A 21379-nucleotide genomic window follows, 5' to 3' on the forward strand; every position below is an offset into this window, starting at 1 on the left:
CAATTCAAGGAACAAAGGTCACAACCCTATTTGCATTGACTTAGGAATATTTCCTACTCGATTTAGCATCATTTCTGAATAGACCGGCACAGTTACGTTTTCTTTTCAAACAACCACACATTGCAAAGCTACAGCAGAAGTTCTTATGCTTGCAAATCAGGTTTTTATTTCAAATGATGCTTTCTTTCTAAAGTTGCAAGACTGATAGTTTCCAGAAGGAACAGGCCAAATTGACAGCCATTCCTCACATTTTTGTTCCTCCATTTGCAAACAGATCTATCAGGTTTGTGTAAGGAGGGAGTCTGTGCAAGCCAACCGAAGGACTGTGCCTGCATTTTGCAAAACAGGTGGAACTTTATTAGAGTTATGAAGTTGATCTAGCTATGAGTCTGAAAAGGACTTCTCCTTGAACATGGCTACCAACTTGGATTTACATGTAATTTTTTCTGGAACAGATGAACAGACAACCAGGAAAAATTGCATCTTTGGCTTTTGGAATTGGTAGAACGGACATCTGGGTTTAGCGAAGAGGTCACTAAATTGACAACTTTTGCAAAGTAACACAAGAAAGTCCCAGCTCACCTCTGGAAGTAGTACGCTAGAAGGATCCCCAAACATAATGATGCAAAATAAATACATTATAGAAACTTATAGCATACATAGGGTTCCTGATCCTACCATCATACCCAACTATTGTAACCAGACAGGGGTGCATCCTTCTTTCCTAGATAGTTTCTTGTGCCTTGCAACAACTACAGGAATCCCAGAGGTGTTCATTGGGGGGAAGGTTTTACCATGATGAGTAAAGAGGGATACCTGTTGTATTTCTGCTGTTTGGAACAACAGGAGAAGACGTAAGGTCAAGTGCAGCAGTACGACAATTGCGCCGGAGATCAGATTGAGAAGATAAAAAGGACACCGTTACCTGTAAAACTGGAGCTGCCTTTTGGGACTCCCGTAGCGCGCACTTCCGACAGCAGAAGGGAAAGAAAGAGAGACATGGTCCAGAGCTCATAGTAAAATGACCCAAATGCACAGGACGCAGGAGGCACCATTTCCCCCCACGCATTACTTGGACCTCTCTAGGCTTCCAACCCAAGACTCTATCACTTTCGTTCATTTCCTTCCATTTTAAGGACATGCCACTCAAAGCCTTTGCAACAGCGCCACAAAGTGGGAGAAGCCTACATTGCAGTGACATTCCAGGAACGCCAGAGGGTTGCATCTACACTTCAGCAATAATCCAGTTTGACACCATTTGAACTACCATGGCCAAGGGGACTGGAGTCCTGTGAGATGCCCAGCCTTCTCTGTCAGGGAGGGCTGGTGTCACAACAAACTCCAAATCCCAGCATTGAGCCCCAGCAGTTCAAGTGGTGTCAAACTGGATTATTTCTGCAGTGCAGACGCAGCCTGAGATGTCAACAAATGACGCAACAAATGAGGCTGGAAACCTGACTCATTTGGCAACAGAAGCAAAACTATTCAAGATGGAGAAGAAGATGGAGAACGGCGCTGTGCTTTGGCGTTTCGTTCTTGATTATATATGCCTGACGTTCCACCTTTAGGTGAAAAGGGGGTTATAAATAATAATAATAATAATAATAATAATAATAATAATAATAATAATAATTATTATTATTAGAGGAGACCCAAATGTGGTACGCTATGGCCATCTTCAAATATCTGAAAGCATGTCACGGGGAAGACAGAGCCAGCTTTTTTTCTGCTGCTCCGGAGACTAGAACAAAACCCAGTGAATTCAAATGGCAAGAAGAGAGACAATTCCTAAATATTAGGGAGAATTTCATGACAGCAAGAGGAATACGTATTGTGCTGGAGGGTGCTAGACTCTCCATCTTGGGAGATATTTAAACAAGGGTTGGATAGGCGTCTTCCTTGGGTGCTTTAGTTGTATATTCCCACATGGCAGAATGGGGTTGGATTAAATGGCCTCCAATTCTTCCAAAGTGCCATGATGTGGTGCAATCCCACATTTGCTGCTCCCCACTTTTAGGCTTCTATCTGTCTAATTGCAGCTCATAACGCAGCCCTGATCTGGTCAGAAGTGATCAGGGAAATAACATGCTGCTCACCTGTAGATCATGCCTGGGGATCCCGTCTGCCTATTCGAGAATCTAGCCGGGGAGTCCGTGGTGGATTCTGGATACATGGAGCCTCCAGGGTCCAGGTCCGGTTGGTTTCAACACCCACTAAAAAAGCAACAGGAGAAAGAAAGGGTTAAGAAAGCCACAAGCAAATTGCATCATCACCTTGCGCAAATTTACTTATCTGCCATGGCTGCATCCTATGCAATATTGGGATTAGGTGAGGAACGACAATCCTAAGTACCTCTCTCTCAACTCCAGATCCCAGGATTGTATAGAACGGAACGGAACCATAACAATTAAAGTGGACTCATAGTGTTATAACTGTGCCGTGTGAATAGGTCCCTGGTCTTGATTTCTTTTTATAGGGATGCGTGTGTTATGCCTCTCTGACTCTTCCAAATGGCCAAAACCCATAAGATAACACTTGTCATGATATTGATTTTATTTGATGTACCATTTTATTTTACTTTTTAAATCTGGGGGACGAAGGCTAAAAAACCATTTAGTTTTAGCTCCTTTACATTTCAGCTCCTCAAACCCTCGTCTTCTCCAAATTCTGTCTTCCCAAGTGCAAGCTTTGTGGATTTGTCTTCCACATTTGCAGCTGTTTGCTGATTTAGCAAAGTCTGGGCAAAATGCAACTCTTTCCTTGTTCCTCTTTTTAATCTCTCTGTCAGATTTTGCAAGTCCCACCATATATTTTTAGCAGCCCAGGACAAAACAAGGCTTTGGCTTCATTCTGTACAAAATATTCCATTAAAAATAATAATAAGTAACTAGGGTTGCCATATTCCAGCTCCTCATCTCCGGGTATCCAGTTTTCTTATTAGGCAAATGATTACAATTGTGCATATTGTTAATTTGCTGGTTCTAAATGTGCAAATTCGACACGTTAATCCTTGCACTTTTCCTATTGCTATGTTTTAGCCTTAACCCTAATACAAACCAATTTTTAAAGACCCTTCAAATCAGGATTTTCCAGGTTTTCTGGGACAAATGGCAACCCTATACTTAACACTCCTTCCAACCGATTCCATTGCTAAGAACAGAGAGGAAAGATTAAGGGGAAAAGCACAGAATAGACAGAAAAGCATGCTTTGGGGGATGGTATAATGTTGGACCAACAATATGTTTCAGGATGGAGTCTTCAACTGGGCAATTTGATGGCAAGTGACCACAACGTTTCCTTGACCATGCCTTGGTCTTGGATGACACCATCTGGCTGGAAAAAGGAAATGCACTCTCTCCGACTTACTATGTTCACTTATGTACACGTCTAGAAATCTTAGCCCCCAAATTGCCCCCCAAAAAACAGAGTCCATTTATTCCTGGTTCAATGCAAGCACTGTTTGTTGTTATTAGCTGCCCCGAATCATGGTGGCATCTCCATGTGGATGAGACATCTCCAAGATCCCTTGTCCTCCACTGCTCAGGTCCTGCAAATTCATGCCCATGACTTTATGAAGAAACTCATCCATCCAGCTTGAGGTCTTTCTCTCTTTCTTCTACCCTCCACCTTTCCTAGCATTACTGTATTTTCCCCCCATTGAGTCCTGCCTTCTCATGAAGTGGCCAAAGCATAAGAGCTTCCATTAGGGTCACCTTGGCTTGCAAAAGGATATTAGGCTCAATCGGTTCTAAGAACCATGTGTCTGTCTTCTTGGCCATCCACAGTATCTTCAGCACTCTTCTTAAAGTATTTTCTTCCTATCGACTTTCTTTATTGTCCAGCTCTTGCATCCTTACATGATAATGGGGAATACAATCATTTGGCCTTCCCTGACTGACCATGATATTGATATAGTTTGCCCTTGTCTGCCCAGGATGCCTCCTTTTAATACTGTTTAATTTATTGATCGGATTGTATTTTACAATGGTGTGTTTAGTTTAATAAGGGTGTAAGGGGATTGTGCAATTTTATTTATGTTGTTTTATGTTTGTTATTATTGTATTGTATTTTATGGTTGCAATCTGCCTTGATCCTTTTGGGAGAGGCAGGCTATACATAAATTTACTATGGCCCGTTACAGACGGGTGTAAAATATGTCCCGGGGACGTACTAGGGTTAGGGTAAGTGTGTGCCTTACGCACGCACCTAACCCTAATACGTCCCCAGGATGTACAAAATGGTGGCACCCGTTCCACACGGGGGCCACCATTACGACGTCATGAACATGCCGCCTCCAAATGGGGCGGCACAGACGTGACGTCTTTGCGCCATGCGAGGGTGTATAGAGCGCCCTTTCCGCGGGGCTAGAAGGAGCTCTGAAACGGAGCTCCTTCCATGATTTGCTTTGCTGGCGCAGCCTTTAGACGGCTTCGGCAGCAGTGCAAGGAAGAAGGGGGTCAAGTGGGCCCTTTCTCCTCCTCCCTGCCGCCGTCGAGTGTCCTTGGGGCATGAAGCCCCAAGGACACCCCTTTCCAGACTGTGGGAAGCGGCCTTTTGCCGCTTCCCCGCAGTCTGGAAAGCGGCGGATCGGGGCCTCGGAGGCTGTCATTCTGGCAGCTGAGGCCCTGATCCGGCAGGGAAAGGAGCGCCTACAGCACATTATTATTATTATTATTACTCTAACTTTAGTGCTCAGTTTGAGAATCATAGAACCATAGGCCATTCAGTCCAACCCCATTCTGCCATGCAGGAAATCCAAATCAAAGTTCTTTCGATGGGGGACCGTGTGCTTTCGGGTCATTTCTGACTTGTGGCAACCCTAAAGCCAACCTATCATGGGGTTTTCTTGGCAAGGTTTGTTCGGGGGAGGTTTTGTTATTGTTTTCCCAGTTCTTCATTTTGTGCATCCATGTTGGATGATCTGGAAGACACCGAACCTCTTCTCACCTTGGTGCCTGACTTTTGGGGGATCGTGTTCCTGGCGAAGGAAAACCTCAGCAAAAGCTCTCTGCCTCCCAGACAGCCAGGAGCTTCTGCCACTAAAATAAGAAACAGGGAGAAAAACACCAGGAAGGGATGGTGTTCGGTAACAGGACACAAAAAGGGCCGCCAGAGAAGGACCCGGCCAAAATTGGGTTGCTGCAAAGTGACATTGCAGGAGAAAAACAAACACGCAAAATGCCCCATTCTACTGCCTTCTTCTGACGGTTCGGAGGAAATTAAAACTGCTCCGAAGTTTTCAAGGAATGGCATTGAGACCCTTTACTTGGGGGATATTAATATAAATATAAAGTGGGATATAAACAAACAGAATTATAATAGTAGTAGTAATAATGATGGGATCCCATCGCTTTGCAAGCAAAATGGACGCAGGAGGCAAGCCTGAAGGTTGCAAGGAATAGTCGTCATTTTGGATTTGGGTTGTCTTTTTGAAAGAGGAAAAAAATGCAAATAAAATGAAAACACTTTTTAAAAAACCTGAACTTTTCTAGGAATCTCTAGGTCCTCCGGCGCAACTCTATGGTCAACGTCGGCTGGACGCCGGCCATAAAATCGCACTGGAGGACCTACAAATGGGCAAATGCCTCCAAGAGACATCATTAGCGTGCTTGGGAAACTTGGCATGGCAGGGTCCTGATTTCGAGATTCAGACACCCAAAATTTTGACCTGGACTTAAAAAGTATAAAAGTCCAGTAGATTTAAAGCAATAAGGTGTAAGTCAACAAGGGTAATCTCTGAGGTAATAATGGTCCACGGTGTAGGAGATGATCTGGAAACTGACCACACTGGGGGGAAAAGTATTATTACCGGTCCCTGAGGTAATTTGTTATGAAAGTACCAAAAACAAGAGAACGCTGAAAGAAAAATATATCTTTAAAAGGGGATTTCTGAGGTAAAAATTTGGTGTCAAGTAAGAGATCAGTAATTTGCCACCAAGAACCGAGTGTTGTCACCTTAAATAAACAGCTGAGGCATAAATAAGTTAAGAGTATTTTCTGAGGTAAAAAGTTTTGGATAATTGTAAGGAAATACTATAAAAATGCCTCCAAAGAAAGTCAAACCTCCTCCTTCAGTACCGGAGGCGAGTGGCGAAGAAAATGGTGGCTAGCCTTGACACTTTTGTTCCTGAATCTCGTGAGAGTGTGGAGGTTTGGAAAATAAAGCGCGACATTTGTTCAGAATAGGCTTGACATTGCCTTCTCCTGAGGCTGAGAGAGTGTGACTTGCTCAATGGTCAAGCAGGGATTCGAACCTTGGTCTCTAGGGTCATAGTCCAGCACTCAAACCACTAAACCATGCTGGATAACTACTACTACTACTACTATATCCTGCTTTCTCCCCCAAAATTGGGACACAAAGCAGCTTACGAATTGAAAGAACAGCTCCTTGTTCAGGGAGCCCCGAGTTCAAATTCTGCCTTGATTATTATTATTATTATTAACCTTAATAATAATAATAATAATAATAATAATAATAATAATAAACAAGGCAGAATTTGAACTCGGGGCTCCCTGAACAAGGAGCACCACGAAGCCATTTCCCTTCGATTTGAAATATTTTCCTCTTCACAGCCCAATGCTTATTCCTGGCCACTTTTGTGCATCTCTAGATGCCGACGGAGTAGATCTGGGAACGACAACTTGTTTTTCTACCAGGAATCCACAGAACGGTCCCTTCCCCTCCAGCAAAATCTATGCCATCGAAATGTCACCGGGCAGAATTTGTTTCCTCTTGCAGAGCTTTGCACAGTAAACTTGATTTTCTCCAGGCTGAGAAATGGCGGGATGTCGAGCCGAGCCAAAAAATACCTTGCGGAAATGCAGATGTACGGAAGCAAGCGCTTTAATAAGTGGGAAAGCAGAAGCTGGGTTCTCCCTCGCAGACGAGAGTTTGATGGCACAAAAGGGGTTTATGGAAGGAATAACCCCTAATCCAGTTACAATCCTCAGACCACTTTGGGGCGGGATGGGAAAACATGTTTGGAAATACTCAACACATGGTGAAAAAGCATGCATTTTTTAAAGCACAGAGAAACAATGAAGAGAAGACCGGTCTGGCAAAATTTTTTCACAGCCTAGGATATTTTCTACGCAACATTCAGAAAAACAGAAAATAGCATTTTTTGCACCGTACACGGTACCAAATATTACAGAAAATGTTGTTTCCTGTGTGGAAAATGCTGCTTTCCGTGCAGCGCAACCATGTGCAAATTTTGTGCACAATATGCACCGAATTGCAAATTGGCTTCAGAAACTATGGTTTTTTGGGGGGAAAGAAAGCTTCCTTTAAGATGGAATTTAGTGAAGAATTACATCCTTAGTCTGGAAGAATATTGTCCCCCATTGACCTAGACATTGTTAGTCACGCTCTCTCAGCCTCAAAGGATGGCAATGGCAAACTCCCCTCTGAAGAAACTTGCCCGGAAAATAGGTCTTCCATGATAGGTTTGCCTTAGGGTTACCACAAGTTGGAAATGACGAAGGAATACAATAACAACAGCAACAACTTCCCAAAGTCTTTCAGGAAACGGTTCTGCAGAAAAATACACATGAACTGTTTGCATGATAATGGTGCATTTTTTTATGGGGGACGAAAACCCCTCTGTGCATATTTTTTCGGCAAAACGATTTCCAGATAGACATGGAAAGCCACTGGGTTTCTTTGGAAGTCACCCTTTCTCTGCAAGACAACGGTGGCAGATCTCGATTGCCAAGAAAACACCGGAAGAATGACTGGAAGCTGGGGATGTTAAGCCTGGAGAAAAGAAGATGGAGAGGCGACCTGATGTCTACCTTCCAATATCTCAAGGGATGCCATGCAGAAGATGGAGCTTGTTTTCTGCTGCTCCAGAGAACAGAAAATGGATTCAAATTGCAAGATAAGAAATTCCGCCAAAACATTAGGAAGAACTTCTTGACAGTAAGAGCTGTTTGCCAATGGAAGACGCTGCCTCCTTCTTTGGAGGCTTTTAAGCCCAGTTTGGATGGGCATCTCTCAGTTGTGTACTCCTGCATGGCATGGAAACATTAACCTTCCGTCGCATCACGTAAACCAGCAAAGACGACAAACCATCTCAAAAGAAGCAGGCGTACTGAAACTGAAGTTGCAAACTTTGGCAAACACGTGCCTTTTGAGAGCTCCTTTTCTCGAGTGCAAACAAATCACCTCCTTCTCATCCTCCAGACCTTTGCCTGCATCCACAATCTGTCACACACCACAAAATACAAGCCCTTCAAGTGCTGCACTCAGAGGTCCACTACGTGTCCATTGCTGTCACTGGTGTCACACAATGGTTTTAACTACTACAACAACAAAATGATGCATGCAAGATTTCCGACACAGCCCTCCATGTCAAAAAATGCAGGCAAGCTGAGTTACCTGCCTCCCATCTCTCTCCAAATGCTTGACTCCACCTCATCCCTTTGTTTTTCTTCTCGATGGCTCCAAAGAAAAAGCAGAACGAACCCAAGGACAAAAGGAGAGAAGGATCTATGTGCGCTAACACCCTCTTTTTTCTTGCATCGAATGGAAGATGACAAGCCTTGTTTTCCCACCCAGCTGCCATGGAAACTGCTATGCAACCTGGGAATGCCACAATGCACAAGCGCACATCTTGGAAATAACCGCACACTATTCTTTGGGGCAGTGAAGAGATCAGCTCACAGGTTCCTGTCCAAGACGATAGCACTGCCCACCTTATTCCCCATTGGCCCCAAAAGAGATTTGGGGATTTCTTCCCAGAAACGGGGCTGCTGTCTTGGAAGGAATGGACCCAAGTACTATAACACCGGGATGCAAAAGAGGTCATTGCAAATTGGGTGATCTCCCCAAAAATGGCTTGTCTCATACCGGCACACAGGGGGAAAAATGATATTATTCAAGTGGAAATAGCCCAGAGCCTAGGAAAGATGGATTTCTGGCAACATATGCGGAGAGTTTGGTGCATCTACGGTCATGTATCTGGGGAGGAAGGAACCCCACAAAGAACCCCCAAACCCTACTCTTCCCCCTCTCTAAGAAAAGGTGAATAACGTTTTACGATAGCAAAGCCTACCTTGGATGCTTCTTCTGAGACTTCAAAGGTCCATCAAAGAAGAGACAAGGATTGAAAGGCAGGAGCAAAATAAAAAATGCAGGGCAAGATGATGAACCTAGGAAGGAGGCATGGTGAAAAGCAGAGTGATGAACGGATGTGCTGGGGAAGAAGGGATGGGAAAACAGAGGAGGGAGGAGAAAAGTAGGGCAGGAGCCACTTTCTCACCCCATTCCCTGCTGGATTCTGGACAGACAATGGCCACCCCTAATGCCAAAATAATTTATTAAGTCTAGTCTGGGTCGACCGACAGCCAAAACGTTTGGTGGTTATTTGAGCAAGTGAAATGCACCCGAATCCCACTCCTTGCGCTTCTCCCTCCCAGCTTCTGATCTCACTGCCGCAGCATTGCCTTTTTCTCCATTCGACAAGGAGGCCTGAGTCAGCAGGACTCCGCTTCTGCAAACCTTCACCAAAGCAGCCATCTGGGCTGTTTCCCTCCATGGTCCTTCTCTTCCTATGCCTCCTCATCTCTCCCATCCACCCCAAATGAAGCTATATGGGAAGGTGCAGTGCTTCAAATAGGGTGGCACTGGCTAATCGCATAAGGTCTGGAACCCAGGGAAAGGATGCCCCATCTCTGGCTGAGCCAGGTGTCCCCAAAACCCACATTTGTCAGAGACGAGTGTCCCCCCAAACCACCCCCAGCCCAGGTCCAGCCAAGACAGGTATCCCCCAAAATCTCCCCTGGCCCAGGTCTGGTCAAAATGGGTGTCCCCCATAATCTCTCCCAGCCCAGGTCTGGTCAAGACGAGTGTCCCCCCATAATCTCTCCCAGCCCAGGTCTGGTCAAGATGGGTGTCCCCCATAATCTCCCCCAGCCTAGGTCTGGTCAAGATGGGTGTCCCCTATAATCTCCCCCAGCCTAGGTCTGGTCAAGACGGGTGTCCCCTATAATCTCCCCCAGCCCAGGTCTGATCAAAATGGGTGTCCCCCATAATCTCTCCCAGCCCAGGTCTGGTCAAGATGGGTATCCCCCCATAATCTCTCCCAGCCCAGGTCTGGTCAAAATGGGTGTCCCCCATAATCTCGCCCAGCCCAGGTCTGGTCAAGACAGGTGTGCCCCATAATCTCTCCCAGCCCAGGTCTGGTCAAGACGGGTGTCCCCCATAATCTCCCCCAGCCCAGGTCTGGTCAAAATGGGTGTCCCCCATAATCTCTCCCAGCCCAGGTCTGGTCAAGACAGGTGTGCCCCATAATCTCTCCCAGCCCAGGTCTGGTCAAGACGGGTGTCCCCCTCATAATCTCTCCCAGCCCAGGTCTGGTCAAAATGGGTGTCCCCCATAATCTCTCCCAGCCAAGGTCTGGTCAAGACAGGTGTGCCCCATAATCTCTCCCAGCCCAGGTCTGGTCAAGACGGGTGCCCCCCCCCCCATAATCTCTCCCAGCCCAGGTCTGGTCAAAATGGGTGTCCCCCATAATCTCTCCCAGCCCAGGTCTGGTCAAGACGGGTGTCCCCCATAATCTCCCCCAGCCCAGGTCTGGTCAAGAAGGGTGTCCCCCATAATCTCCCCCAGCCCAGGTCTGGTCAAAATGGGTGTCCCCCATAATTTCTCCCAGCCCAGGTCTGGTCAAGACAGGTGTGCCCCATAATCTCTCCCAGCCCAGGTCTGGTCAAAATGGGTGTCCCCCATAATCTCTCCCAGCCAAGGTCTGGTCAAGACAGGTGTGCCCCATAATCTCTCCCAGCCCAGGTCTGGTCAAGACGGGTGTCCCCCCATAATCTCTCCCAGCCCAGGTCTGGTCAAAATGGGTGTCCTCCATAATCTCCCCCAGACCAGGTCTGGTCAAAATGGGTGTCCCCCATAATCTCCCCCAGACCAGGTCTGGTCAAAATGGGTGTCCCCCATAATCTCCCCCAGCCCAGGTCTGGTCAAGATGGGTGTCCCCCATAATCTCCCCCAGACCAGGTCTGGTCAAAATGGGTGTCCCCCATAATCTCCCCCAGACCAGGTCTGGTCAAAATGGGTGTCCCCCATAATCTCCCCCAGACCAGGTCTGGTCAAAATGGGTGTCCCCCATAATCTCCCCCAGCCCAGGTCTGGTCAAGATGGGTGTCCCCCATAATCTCCCCCAGCCTAGGTCTGGTCAAGATGGGTGTCCCCCATAGTGGGTGTCACTTCTCACTCATTGCAGTCACCTCCAGACTCCCGTTTCCAAAATCTTCCAGCTACTCTAGCCATGCTGGCTGCGGGGATTCTGGGAGCTGTAGTAGGTCCAAAAGTAACTCGGCTCATTCAATTTGCAAAAGACAATTTGAACAAAACCTTCCTCTCTCTAAGCCAGTCCACTGCTTGTCTCCATCCCAAGCAGCCGCATCCTGCAGAACTACATTCAGAGGCTGTCTCTGTTCATGATAAATGCATATTTTCACCAGGAACCGAGTGTACACAATTTTGGAAGGAAATATGAACCTTTTGCCAGGGGCATGATCCAAAAACCCGGCTCCCCGGTGCTTGCTGAGAACTGTCACATTCATGACCAGTTTCTCCCTTCTGCTCCAAAACAAACAAACAAACAAAAAATGCTGCTGTGGTTTTATTCTTTTGCTCAGCCCCAAAATGAAGCAACTCAGCAACCCTTCCCAAGTGCTTCGGCAGGGACTTTTTGCAACACTCCCAGATGACTCAGCCGAGCGACCGCTTGTGACTTCGCACTCAGGGCCAAGAAAGCCTTACTGCTGTCTTTGCATACACAACACACACATACTCTCTCTCTCTGCAAGAAAAGTGCAGTTTTATGCCCGTTTATACAAGGGTCCGGACCGTCCAAGAAAAACCCTATGATAGTTTTGCCTTAAGGTGGCCATGACTTGGAGGGCACACAACCACAGCAACAACAACAATGACAACCCAAGTTCAGGGCCTTGGCCCCTCCAGTTCAATATCTGAGGTCCATGGTCTCCATGTCAGCAAGGCGGCAATTCCATTCCAGGTTATTTAGTCCACAATTTAATGAAACCTAGCCTTCCATGATAAATTCAGGACTTTAGAAAAGCCCAGCAGAGTTGCGCCGAAGGACCTAGAGATTCCTAGAGAGAGCATATTACTCAAAACCCCAACTAATCAAAACTGCAACATTTCCACAGCCACAAACATGTGTTTTCTTTCAAACGATGGTGTTAGCCACTTAGGGACAAAAGCAGCATAGAAACAAAATATTCCGAATGCAAATATGCAAAGAAACGGCGGAACCTGATTCGTGTCAAAACAAGGGAAATACTAGATGTCCAAGAATACCCAGAACCAAAAATTGTACCCATCGAGTATGGAAGAAGATGAGGAACTAGATAGAAAACATGGCAAACTGCTATTTTACAGTATATGACCACAGCAGCCAGAACGGTGTATGCCACTAACTGGAAAACCTGGCTAACGAAATTATATGAGTATATGGAGACTGATAAACTAACTACTGAAGCGAATGGGTTGATGTTATGTGATGGTGTTTGCCAGTATCTGATGTAAATGGCTTTCCTATCTATCTATCTATCTATCTATCTATCTATCTATCTATCTATCTATCTCCAAAACCCATCCTATGTCTTCCAGGTTTCATGCTTTGCTCCCGACTCTTTCCAAGGAGGAAAGCCTCTCTCCCTGCATTGGTTTGGCAAAGGATGCCCACCAAGTGCCATCCCAAACGTGGCACGGTCCTCTCATTCCCAGGCTGTCTGACAGCCAGATGCCCGTCTCTTGGGCTATTCGTTTCTTGAAATGCCTTTTCATCGCAGGCATCCGCCTTCCTCTAATTTGTGCATCGGGATGAGAGTGCCCTTCCCTGCGGGCGAAGCTTTCACCAAGCCGAAGAGTGACTCAAGCGCAACTTGGCGGAGTCACCCGGGCGGCAGGCAATGTCGCCCAAAGGCAAAAAGCCCTTCTGAAGGGTTCGTGGATCCACATCTTTGCCAAGCACCAGAGCCTCGGATAACTCCCCAGTTCCCAGGCAGCTGCCACTGTCTTTTCTGCTCTTTCTAAGGCCCCCAAAAGCTGCAAAACCAAACCAAACTCTTGCATTGCTCCAAGACCTCCAGGGCTGCACCTGCGTTGCAGAAACAATCCAGTTTGGCACCACTTTAACCGTAATCCTGGGATTTGCAGTTTGTGGCGGCACTAGACCTCTCCAACTTGTTGTTGTGCGACTTCAAGTCGTTTCCGACTTATGGAGACCGTAAGGCAAACCTATCATTGAGCTTTCTTGGAGAGATTTGGGTCCCAAACACACTGCAGAAATAATCCAGTTTGAGAACGCTTTAAATGCCCTGGCTCAACGCTACAAAATTCTAGGAACTGTAGTTTTGTGAGGAAGATGTGTTTGATTTTCAATAATAATAATAATAATAATAATAATAATAATTGCAATCTTTGTGGGCCCTGGGCCTGTTGACGCAAGTTATTCCTGTTTTATAGGAAGTATCAACCCTTGCATTTTTGTGTGTTTGGTCTGTGTTGCTCAACAGGTTGCTCTGTTGTTTCTGCAAGGGCCACACGACTATTCATTTATTTTATTTGGAGTATTTATACCCCGCTCTCATTTTCCGACTGCATTTCTTTCTAGGCATGCAAAGGGATCTTGTAGCACCAAAAGAAAGAAGCGTGAGCTTTGGTAGACTTGGATTTGCTTCCTTAGATGCATGGAGTGGAGGGTCCATGGACAGACCTTTATGTGTGTGTGAAGAGCAACAGAAATGCAAAACCTGAAGACATGGCATGAATGAATCAACCCCCCTGGAGCACGGTCCCCCTCTTTTCCTAATGCCTTCAACATTACAGAACATTATCACCTGTTCCAATGAGTCACATCATCTCTTGATGTATCCAAAGTACGCCAGTCTTGGTTTAGTCATCTTGGCTTCTAGGAAGAATCCAGGCTTGGTTTGCTCTCGGATCCATTCATTTGCTTTTTCAGATCTGCAGAACTCTCCCTCGGCACCACATCTCAAATAACACAATTTCCCCCACGCTATCAGCTTCCTACACTGCCCATCTTCCACAACTATACAAAGAAACAACTCCAATGTGTCCATATCCATCTTTGGATCCAAAAAATGCAAGACTCTGGCTGACTAGAGTTGGTAAACTTGGCTGCTATTAATGTGGGCCAAAACAGTATAGCCTTCTCTGCTGCAGCATCACGCTGCTGGCTCATGTCCAACGTACAATCGACAATAACCCCTTCTTAAGTTCCTAAGGTGGCAAGTCTAGGCACACTTATTTCCCATTTAAAAAAAGAGAGGACCCTATCGACAGCCAGATATGCCACCGAGACACACTAGTTTGATGGAGCACTAGTGAAATAAAGGCTTATGCAAGACTACCTACCTACTCAGTGTGTCCCTTGTATCACTGCATGATTCACAGCTCAGGTTTTGCCCCTCTTTTAATCCATTGCCAAACAGGGGGTAGATCAATCTGCTCCTTTTTTGCAGCAGCAGCAGATGCGATCGAACGATCCAGTTCCTCAGCAGAAACGTCCGCTTGGATGTCTGCAGGAGTCTCCGCTCTGACCGAGAGGCATTTCCAGACCATTGACTCATGCAGAAAGACAGAGGACAGCCTCCTGTGCAGGTGAGTCACTCTTTTGCATCCTACAAGCAAAACCCATTAGGAACGTAAGGATGACGCGCACCGGATTCAACAATGCAGAAAGACTGGCAAAGCGTTCATAGAGATTAAGCGCACCGATCTGTCTCAATGCAACACCCGGACCTTTGCAGTCCCCATCACTGCCACCATCTCCTCTTCTTGCATGACACAGATTTTTCAATTATTCAAGTGATGCCCCAAGTGCAGGCGCAGATGTGACAGCGTCCGCGTCCAAACGACACGGGTGACGCCAACCAGAAAAATGCAAAACCAGCTGCCTGCTGCCAAGCGTTCGCAAGGCCCGACGCTGCCGCCGAAAAGTCAGAGGTGGGGAGCAGGTTAATGGCTGGGTGCGCAAGACACAGGAAAAATGAGTAAGAAAGAGGTTTCGGGCGGAGGAGACGCTTGTGCAATTTGCGCAAAAGGGTTAATAATGGGCAAAGCCATGCCAGAAAACCACAAGAGCCTTTTTGGGACAGAGGAGGAGGTGGCAAAAAGGGGAAGGCAAACCTTTCCACAAACAGCTTGGTAAATAAGTTTGCATGACTCAAAACGAAACGCTTGAAACCATGCCCAAGCCTTTATTCGTTTTTCATTTTAGCGCCTCCACCGACTCACTAGCATTTTCCTTTTAACTGGAAAGGAGCTATGTTCAGCAAAAAACGCTCTCCCAACCGGAGAGACCGTCCATCACCTCAGGAGGCTAAGGAAGGCATGGTTTATACAAGAATGCTGTTTGGACTGAAGGTTTTTAAAGAAAATGCACACAGAAGGCTGAATATCATCCCCAGAAAAAGCAAGGGCCATTTGGAAACATCTGCAAGAGGAAAGCAAATGTATAGGATAGTAAAGCAGTCCTGGGAATTGTAGACTGTGGCAGCAAAGGAGCTCTCTGAAAGAGAAGGCTGAATGTCTCACCTCACTTTACAGTGATTCCCAGGATTTCCTAGCATTGAACCAGGGCAGTTAAAGCAGTCTCAGATCGGATTGTTTTCTGCAGTGTGTTTTGGCTTTAACACGGCTATGTCTTTGAATGCTACAGATATCAATAATCACCATTGTAACCATTGGCCTTGCGCCATCCAGGGACTCTTCATCCAGAAGACTGAAAATACTTTTAAAAATCCCTAAAGCAAACTTTGGCTTCACCATTTCACTACTCCATTGTATTTAATGGGGCTTGAGCATCCATGAACTTTGGTATCCATGGAAGGTCCTGGAACCTAACCTCAGCAGATGCCAAAGTCTCACTGTAATAATAATAATAATAATAATAATAATAATAATCTATTGTATATAATGGGACGAGCATCCATGAATTTTGGGGGTTCTGGGACCAAACACCAATAGAAACCAAGAGCCACAATAATAATAATACCCTATTGTATAAAATTGGACTTGAACATCCATGGATTTGGGGATCCAGGACGGTCCTGGAACCAAACCTCAGTGGATACCAAGGGCCCATAATGATAATGATAACAATTGTTATAGCAATACCCCATTGCATAGATTGTGACTTGAGCATCTGTGGATTTGGGCATCCATGGAAGGTCCTGGAACCAAACCTCAGCAGATATCAAAAGCCCACTGTAATAATAGTAAAGATAATAATTATGATAGTAATATCCCATTATGTATAATGGCACTTGAGCATCCATGGATTTTCGTATCCATGGAAGGTCCTGGAACCAAACTCCAACTGACACCAAGGGCCCATAATAATAACAATACATGATATATAATACGACTTGAGCATCCATGGATTTTGGTATTCATGGGGGGGGGGGGGTCCTGGAACCAAACCCCAGGGAATACCAAGGGCCCATAATAATAATAATAATAATAATAATAATAATAATAATACCCCATATAACAGGACTTGAGCATCCATGGCTTTTGGTATCCATGGGGGGTCCTGGGACAAACCCCAGCAGATACCAAGGGCCCATTGTATCTGAATTTAGGCACCCACATATCCATGAAAGAGACATGTTCACAAAGGAAACCCTTTGGCCAGATGCTTGCATGGAGCACATAGCTTTGATTCTGCACCAACAATGGAGTATCCGTGCCTTTGTGGGCCCATTTGCAAACTTAGGCCTGTTACAGACTCTCAAAATAAAGCTGCTTCAGGTCTCTTTGGAGGTATGCTGTTTAAATGATGCATGGGTCCTAAGAGTCCAGAGGTCACGCCAAAGCCACACTCCATTCCTAAGCACTGGAGTGCAGCTTTGACGCAGCTTCCAGATTCCTAGGATGCATGCATCATTTAAACAGCATACCTCCAAAGAGACCCAAAGCAGCTTTATTTTGGCAGTCTGTAACAGGCCTTAGTACCTTACTATAGGCCACAGAAGACCTCCTGGCATGACCACCAGCAAAAACACTAGGCTGAGGGACACCAGAGACAGGGTCTTCTCAGTGGCAGCCCTGCCATCTTCTCCTTCCTTCTGGGTGAGTTTGCTGGGCTTTTCTCTGACTGGTTTCTAAATGGTGCTTTTAAGAGACAATTGCCAAAGTCTGCTTCTAAATGAAACTGCTTTTAATTGACTGTCTAACAGCAGTCTGTGGTCAGTAGGCTGCCCATTTATCACTGGGATTGAATGCATGCATGTGTGTATTCCACAATATTGGCTCTCTTCTCTTGGACATGGTTTTTGTCTCTAATTTCACAAGCCACTTTGCATGCGCGTCCGGTACATAAATGTGCAAACTGAGCAGCAAATGTGTCCAAGCAGGACGACAGTCTTAATTCAAGTCATAATAACACACTTTTCCAACACATTCCCCCCTCCTTTTACCCTTCCTTGCATTGCCATCCCTCCTTTCCCCCCTTCTCCCTCCTGCATTTTTCTGACATTTTGGTTGCAATCGGTTTGGGGCAGGGATCTGACTTGGACATGGGACTTTGCCAAGAGGACCGTATGTTGGGGAAGACATAGAAAAATACATTAAAATAACATTTTTCCAAGGTGGTATCTCACTCCACAACAGTGATGCTCTCTCTGTTCCTTGTTACATAAGTTACCAAGATAGTAAAGAAAGAGCTGGTGCAGAAACAGTAGTCCCATACGACAGAAGCAACAACACAACAAGCCACACGTGACTTTGGGGTTATTTTTGGTGCATTTTGACCTTCCATGGTCAAAATGCACCGCTATGAACCCCAGAAATGCCCCTTGACTTCTCTCTCTGCCGTCTCCGATGCTTCCAAATATTTGGCACATCATTCGAAGGCGACTTCGGCGTCCAATGGGTTTGAGCAGCCAAGCTGCAAGAAGTTCGGGTTTTCGTGTGGGTCCAATCCCACTTTTCCCTCCAAAATTTCCAACCAGGAAAGCAAGTACAAGGCACGATCCGCCATCCATTCGTCGGATGGGGTACAATTCAAAGCACATCTCTGGTTATTACAAGAAGTAACACCAGCAAACCACCTTCCGAACGCATCCAACGTTACCGAAGCAACCTAAAAGGTACCCGACGTACCGAAACGGTGCACCTGGTTTGCAACTGCACTGAAGAAAAAACATGAGCTGCAGCAACAGCAGCAGAAGCCGCCGCATGCATGCTCCCTCTATGCGCCAAACCTGGTCCCTTAACCCAGAAAAAAAAACAGTTCTGGTGGAGACAAACCACTGCGATCTGGTCTGCGCTCCTTCCTGCAAAGGGGAAGAAAAAGGCATGCACCAAGAAAGGCAATGTGTTTTGTCAATTCATCAATGCAGGAAAGGGAGAATGCAGCTGCTCTGTGCCAAAACAAACAAACAAACAAACAAAAATGCCGCATGGATCTCAAAACATTCAGGTCGCGGGCCTCCTTGGCTCCCTACCGCACCCTTCGCAGGTACAGAATGGCATGGAAATGGGTACCTCTGAGCCATCATTTTGGATAGGTGGGAGCCTATAAGCATCAAAGGGGAGCAAACCTTTCCAACAAGGAGAGGACAGAAACAAAGGAAAGCAAGTGACAAAAGGAGAAGAAGGTAAAAATGGAGCTGCCACACTCTCAAACCCACTCCTGCTTTTGATCGTTGGGAGGAACTGCATCTGTTGCAGTGTTTCCCAATGCAGATTTTGTGTGTGTGTGTGTGTATATGTGACAGATCCCACAATGCACACACACAGAGAGAGAAAAAAGAGAGGCAAGAGGATGCCTGGTGCTTTTGCAACACTCTGCAGAGCAGGAAGTGTGACACCCACAATGCAATAAAAAACCACCCAAAATATGGTTCCAAGCCTCCCTCCTTCCTTTTCTTCTGCACCAGGGGCTTCTTTGCCAGCTCCACTCTCGTGGCGAAAAAAAACATAAGCCACCAACTTCCTTCCTTGCAAATCATAATCATAATACATACACAAATATATAGATAGATATAGATATATTGCAACCCCCCAACCTCTTTGCAAACATCCCAGGCATGCATTGCTTTCTTTCCAACCTTTGCAACAAGCCCCCCTCCCCTTGCATGCAAATAACACCCCCTTGCCCCCCAAATGATATCCCCATGCGCCCCCCCCCCCAAAAAAAAAGCCCTTCACCTGCAACAACGACGGCAGCCAAAGCAAGCGGTCACCCAGCAGCAGCCTCACACCATCTTCGCCCTCGTGGAAGCCCAGCCCCGCCCCCGCAGCTCCTGATTGGGGGCCCCCAGGCGTCAATCAACAGGCATGCAAATGACTCCCCCTGCCTGGGAGGCGGGGATTGGCTGGGGAGGGAGACGCCTCCCGGTGAGCGATGGGCTGCTTGGCCAAAGAGAGGCGGCAACTGCTGGTGAACCCTCCCCTCTCTGCATCAGCAGCATCTTTTGGGTACCCACTTGGTACCCAGGTGGCCTGCATCCCTCCTTTGCAGCATCCTTTGAGTACCTATTTGGTACCCAGGTGGCTCGCATCCCTCCTTTGCAGCATCCCTTAGGTACCCATTTGGTACCCGGGTGGCCTGCATCTTTTGGGTACCTATTTGGTACACTGGTGGCCTGCATCCCTCCTTTGCAGCATCCCTTAGGTACCCATTTGGTACCCAGGTGGCCTGCATCTTTTGGGTACCTATTTGGTACCCAGGTGGCCCGCATCCCTCCTTTGCAGCATCCCTTAGGTACACATTTGGTACCCAGGTGGCCTGCATCTTTTGGGTACCTATTTGGTACCCAGGTGGCCTGCTTCCCTTTCTACATCCCTCCTTTGCAGCATCCTTTGGGTATCCATTTGGTACCCAAGTGGCCTGCATCCCTCCTTTGCAACATCCCTTAGGTACCAATTTGGTACCCAGGTAGCCTGCATCCCTTTCTGCGTCCCTCTTTTGCAGCATCCTTTGGACAGCCATTTGGTACCCAGGTGGCCTGCATCCCTTTCTACATCCCTCCTTTGCAGCATCCTCTGTATATCCATTTGGTGCCCAGGTGGCCTGCAACCCTCCTGCACAGTATCCCTTAGGTACCAATTTGGTACCCTGGTGGCCTGCATCCCTCCTTTGCAGCATCCCTTAGGTACCCATTTGGTACCCAGGTGGCTTGCATCCCTTTCTACATCCCTCCTTTGCAACATCCTTTGGGTATCCATTTGGTACCCAAGTGGCCTACATCTCTCCTTCACAACATTATTTCTACAGTGCAGATACAACCTTAGCCACCTTCATTTTGGCCTCCATCCTGTTATTAGGCCTCAACCAAAGGTCCAAACCGCCTTGCAGGGATAACTCAGTTTGAAACCTGCCCTGGGCTCAGTGTTAGGGAATCCTGGGAACTGTAGTTTTATGAGGCATTTAGCCTTTTCTGTCAGAGAGCTCTGGGGGCCCCAACACACTACAAATCCCAGGATCCTAGGGCAGTCGAAGTGGTCTGAAACTGTATTATTTCTGCAGCATGTTTTGGACCTAAATAATGGCTTTGTCAGTCAATTGCTAAGTAAACCCTATAGATTCAACAGTCCTCCTACAGCTAGGATTAAATATAGGACTCAGATTAATATTTATGATCTGTAAAAATCCACATTTAGTTACAAAGCCGAGCCTCCATTTTTTGTTTATTTGCAAACACACTATCGCCAATGTTGTCTTGAGGTTATTTGTATAGGACCCAAACTTAGTGATGCCAATTTGTTAAATTTCCTTTGCTGTTTACAAAGCCCACTTTTAACTCATTTGTTTTGTTTACTATTTATAAAAGCCAGACTTTAATGGCCTCAAGTTGCAAATGGAGGGAAACAGGCCTCTGGGCTCCCTTTTTTTGGCTTTGGCTTACCTCACAGAGTCATTGTGAGCATTTCAAAAGGCAAAATCTATGTATATTATTTGCCCTTTGGCTTCTTTAAAGGCTGGCTATACAAATGTAATCCATAATAAATCAATAAGTCATGGAAATGAAGCTTTTATGGGCAAGTCACATACTCTCAGCCTCAGAAAAAACATTGCGACAGGCCTACAGCAAGTAAAACAATAAAAAACATCTTCTTTTTGCATTTGTACATCTTTTTTATTGTCTTGCTTGTGTTCTGTTTCAAATTTTATGTTTTATTTGTTCATATTTGACCTATTTGTTTATTTGTCCATGTTTTACGTCGAACTGTGTGGTTTATATATACAGTATATATATATATATATATATCGACAACACAATTAAATAAATACACAATGGCAAGGAGGTTACTTTCTGAGGGAATAATGTTGCTTTCTGAGGGAATAACAAGACCCAGAACCCCCAG

At 46.1% G+C, this 21379-nt stretch overlaps 1 protein-coding gene across 7 annotated transcripts in view; it reads right to left on the reverse strand.

The window, feature by feature from the left end:
- Positions 1-19304, reverse strand: part of LOC149307849 (voltage-gated potassium channel subunit beta-2-like) — a 62055-nt gene extending 42751 nt beyond the window's left edge. For 4 of the 7 annotated variants that reach the window (XR_016282080.1, XR_016282077.1, XM_089534511.1 and 1 more), the window contains exons 1-3: positions 19220-19304; positions 2097-2213; positions 926-967 (exon numbers count right to left, since the gene is read on the reverse strand). Coding sequence is in view for 3 of the 7 variants with exons in the window: in XM_089534511.1 (XP_089390637.1) it covers positions 926-967; positions 2097-2173 (119 nt within the window). In the remaining 4 variants the exon portion in view is untranslated. Of the gene's footprint in view, positions 1-925; positions 968-2096; positions 2214-14416; positions 14647-18169; positions 18188-19219 lie in introns of those variants that run through there. The other 3 variants (XR_016282079.1, XR_016282078.1, XM_089534512.1) reach the window with 3 other exon arrangements.
- Positions 19305-21379: the final 2075 nt, after the last annotated feature.

Source organism: Sceloporus occidentalis, unplaced genomic scaffold (genome assembly GCF_023333645.1).
Source record: "Sceloporus occidentalis isolate IW3139 unplaced genomic scaffold, rSceOcc1.0.p SCAF_8, whole genome shotgun sequence".
Classification (NCBI taxonomy): domain Eukaryota; kingdom Metazoa; phylum Chordata; class Lepidosauria; order Squamata; family Phrynosomatidae; genus Sceloporus; species Sceloporus occidentalis.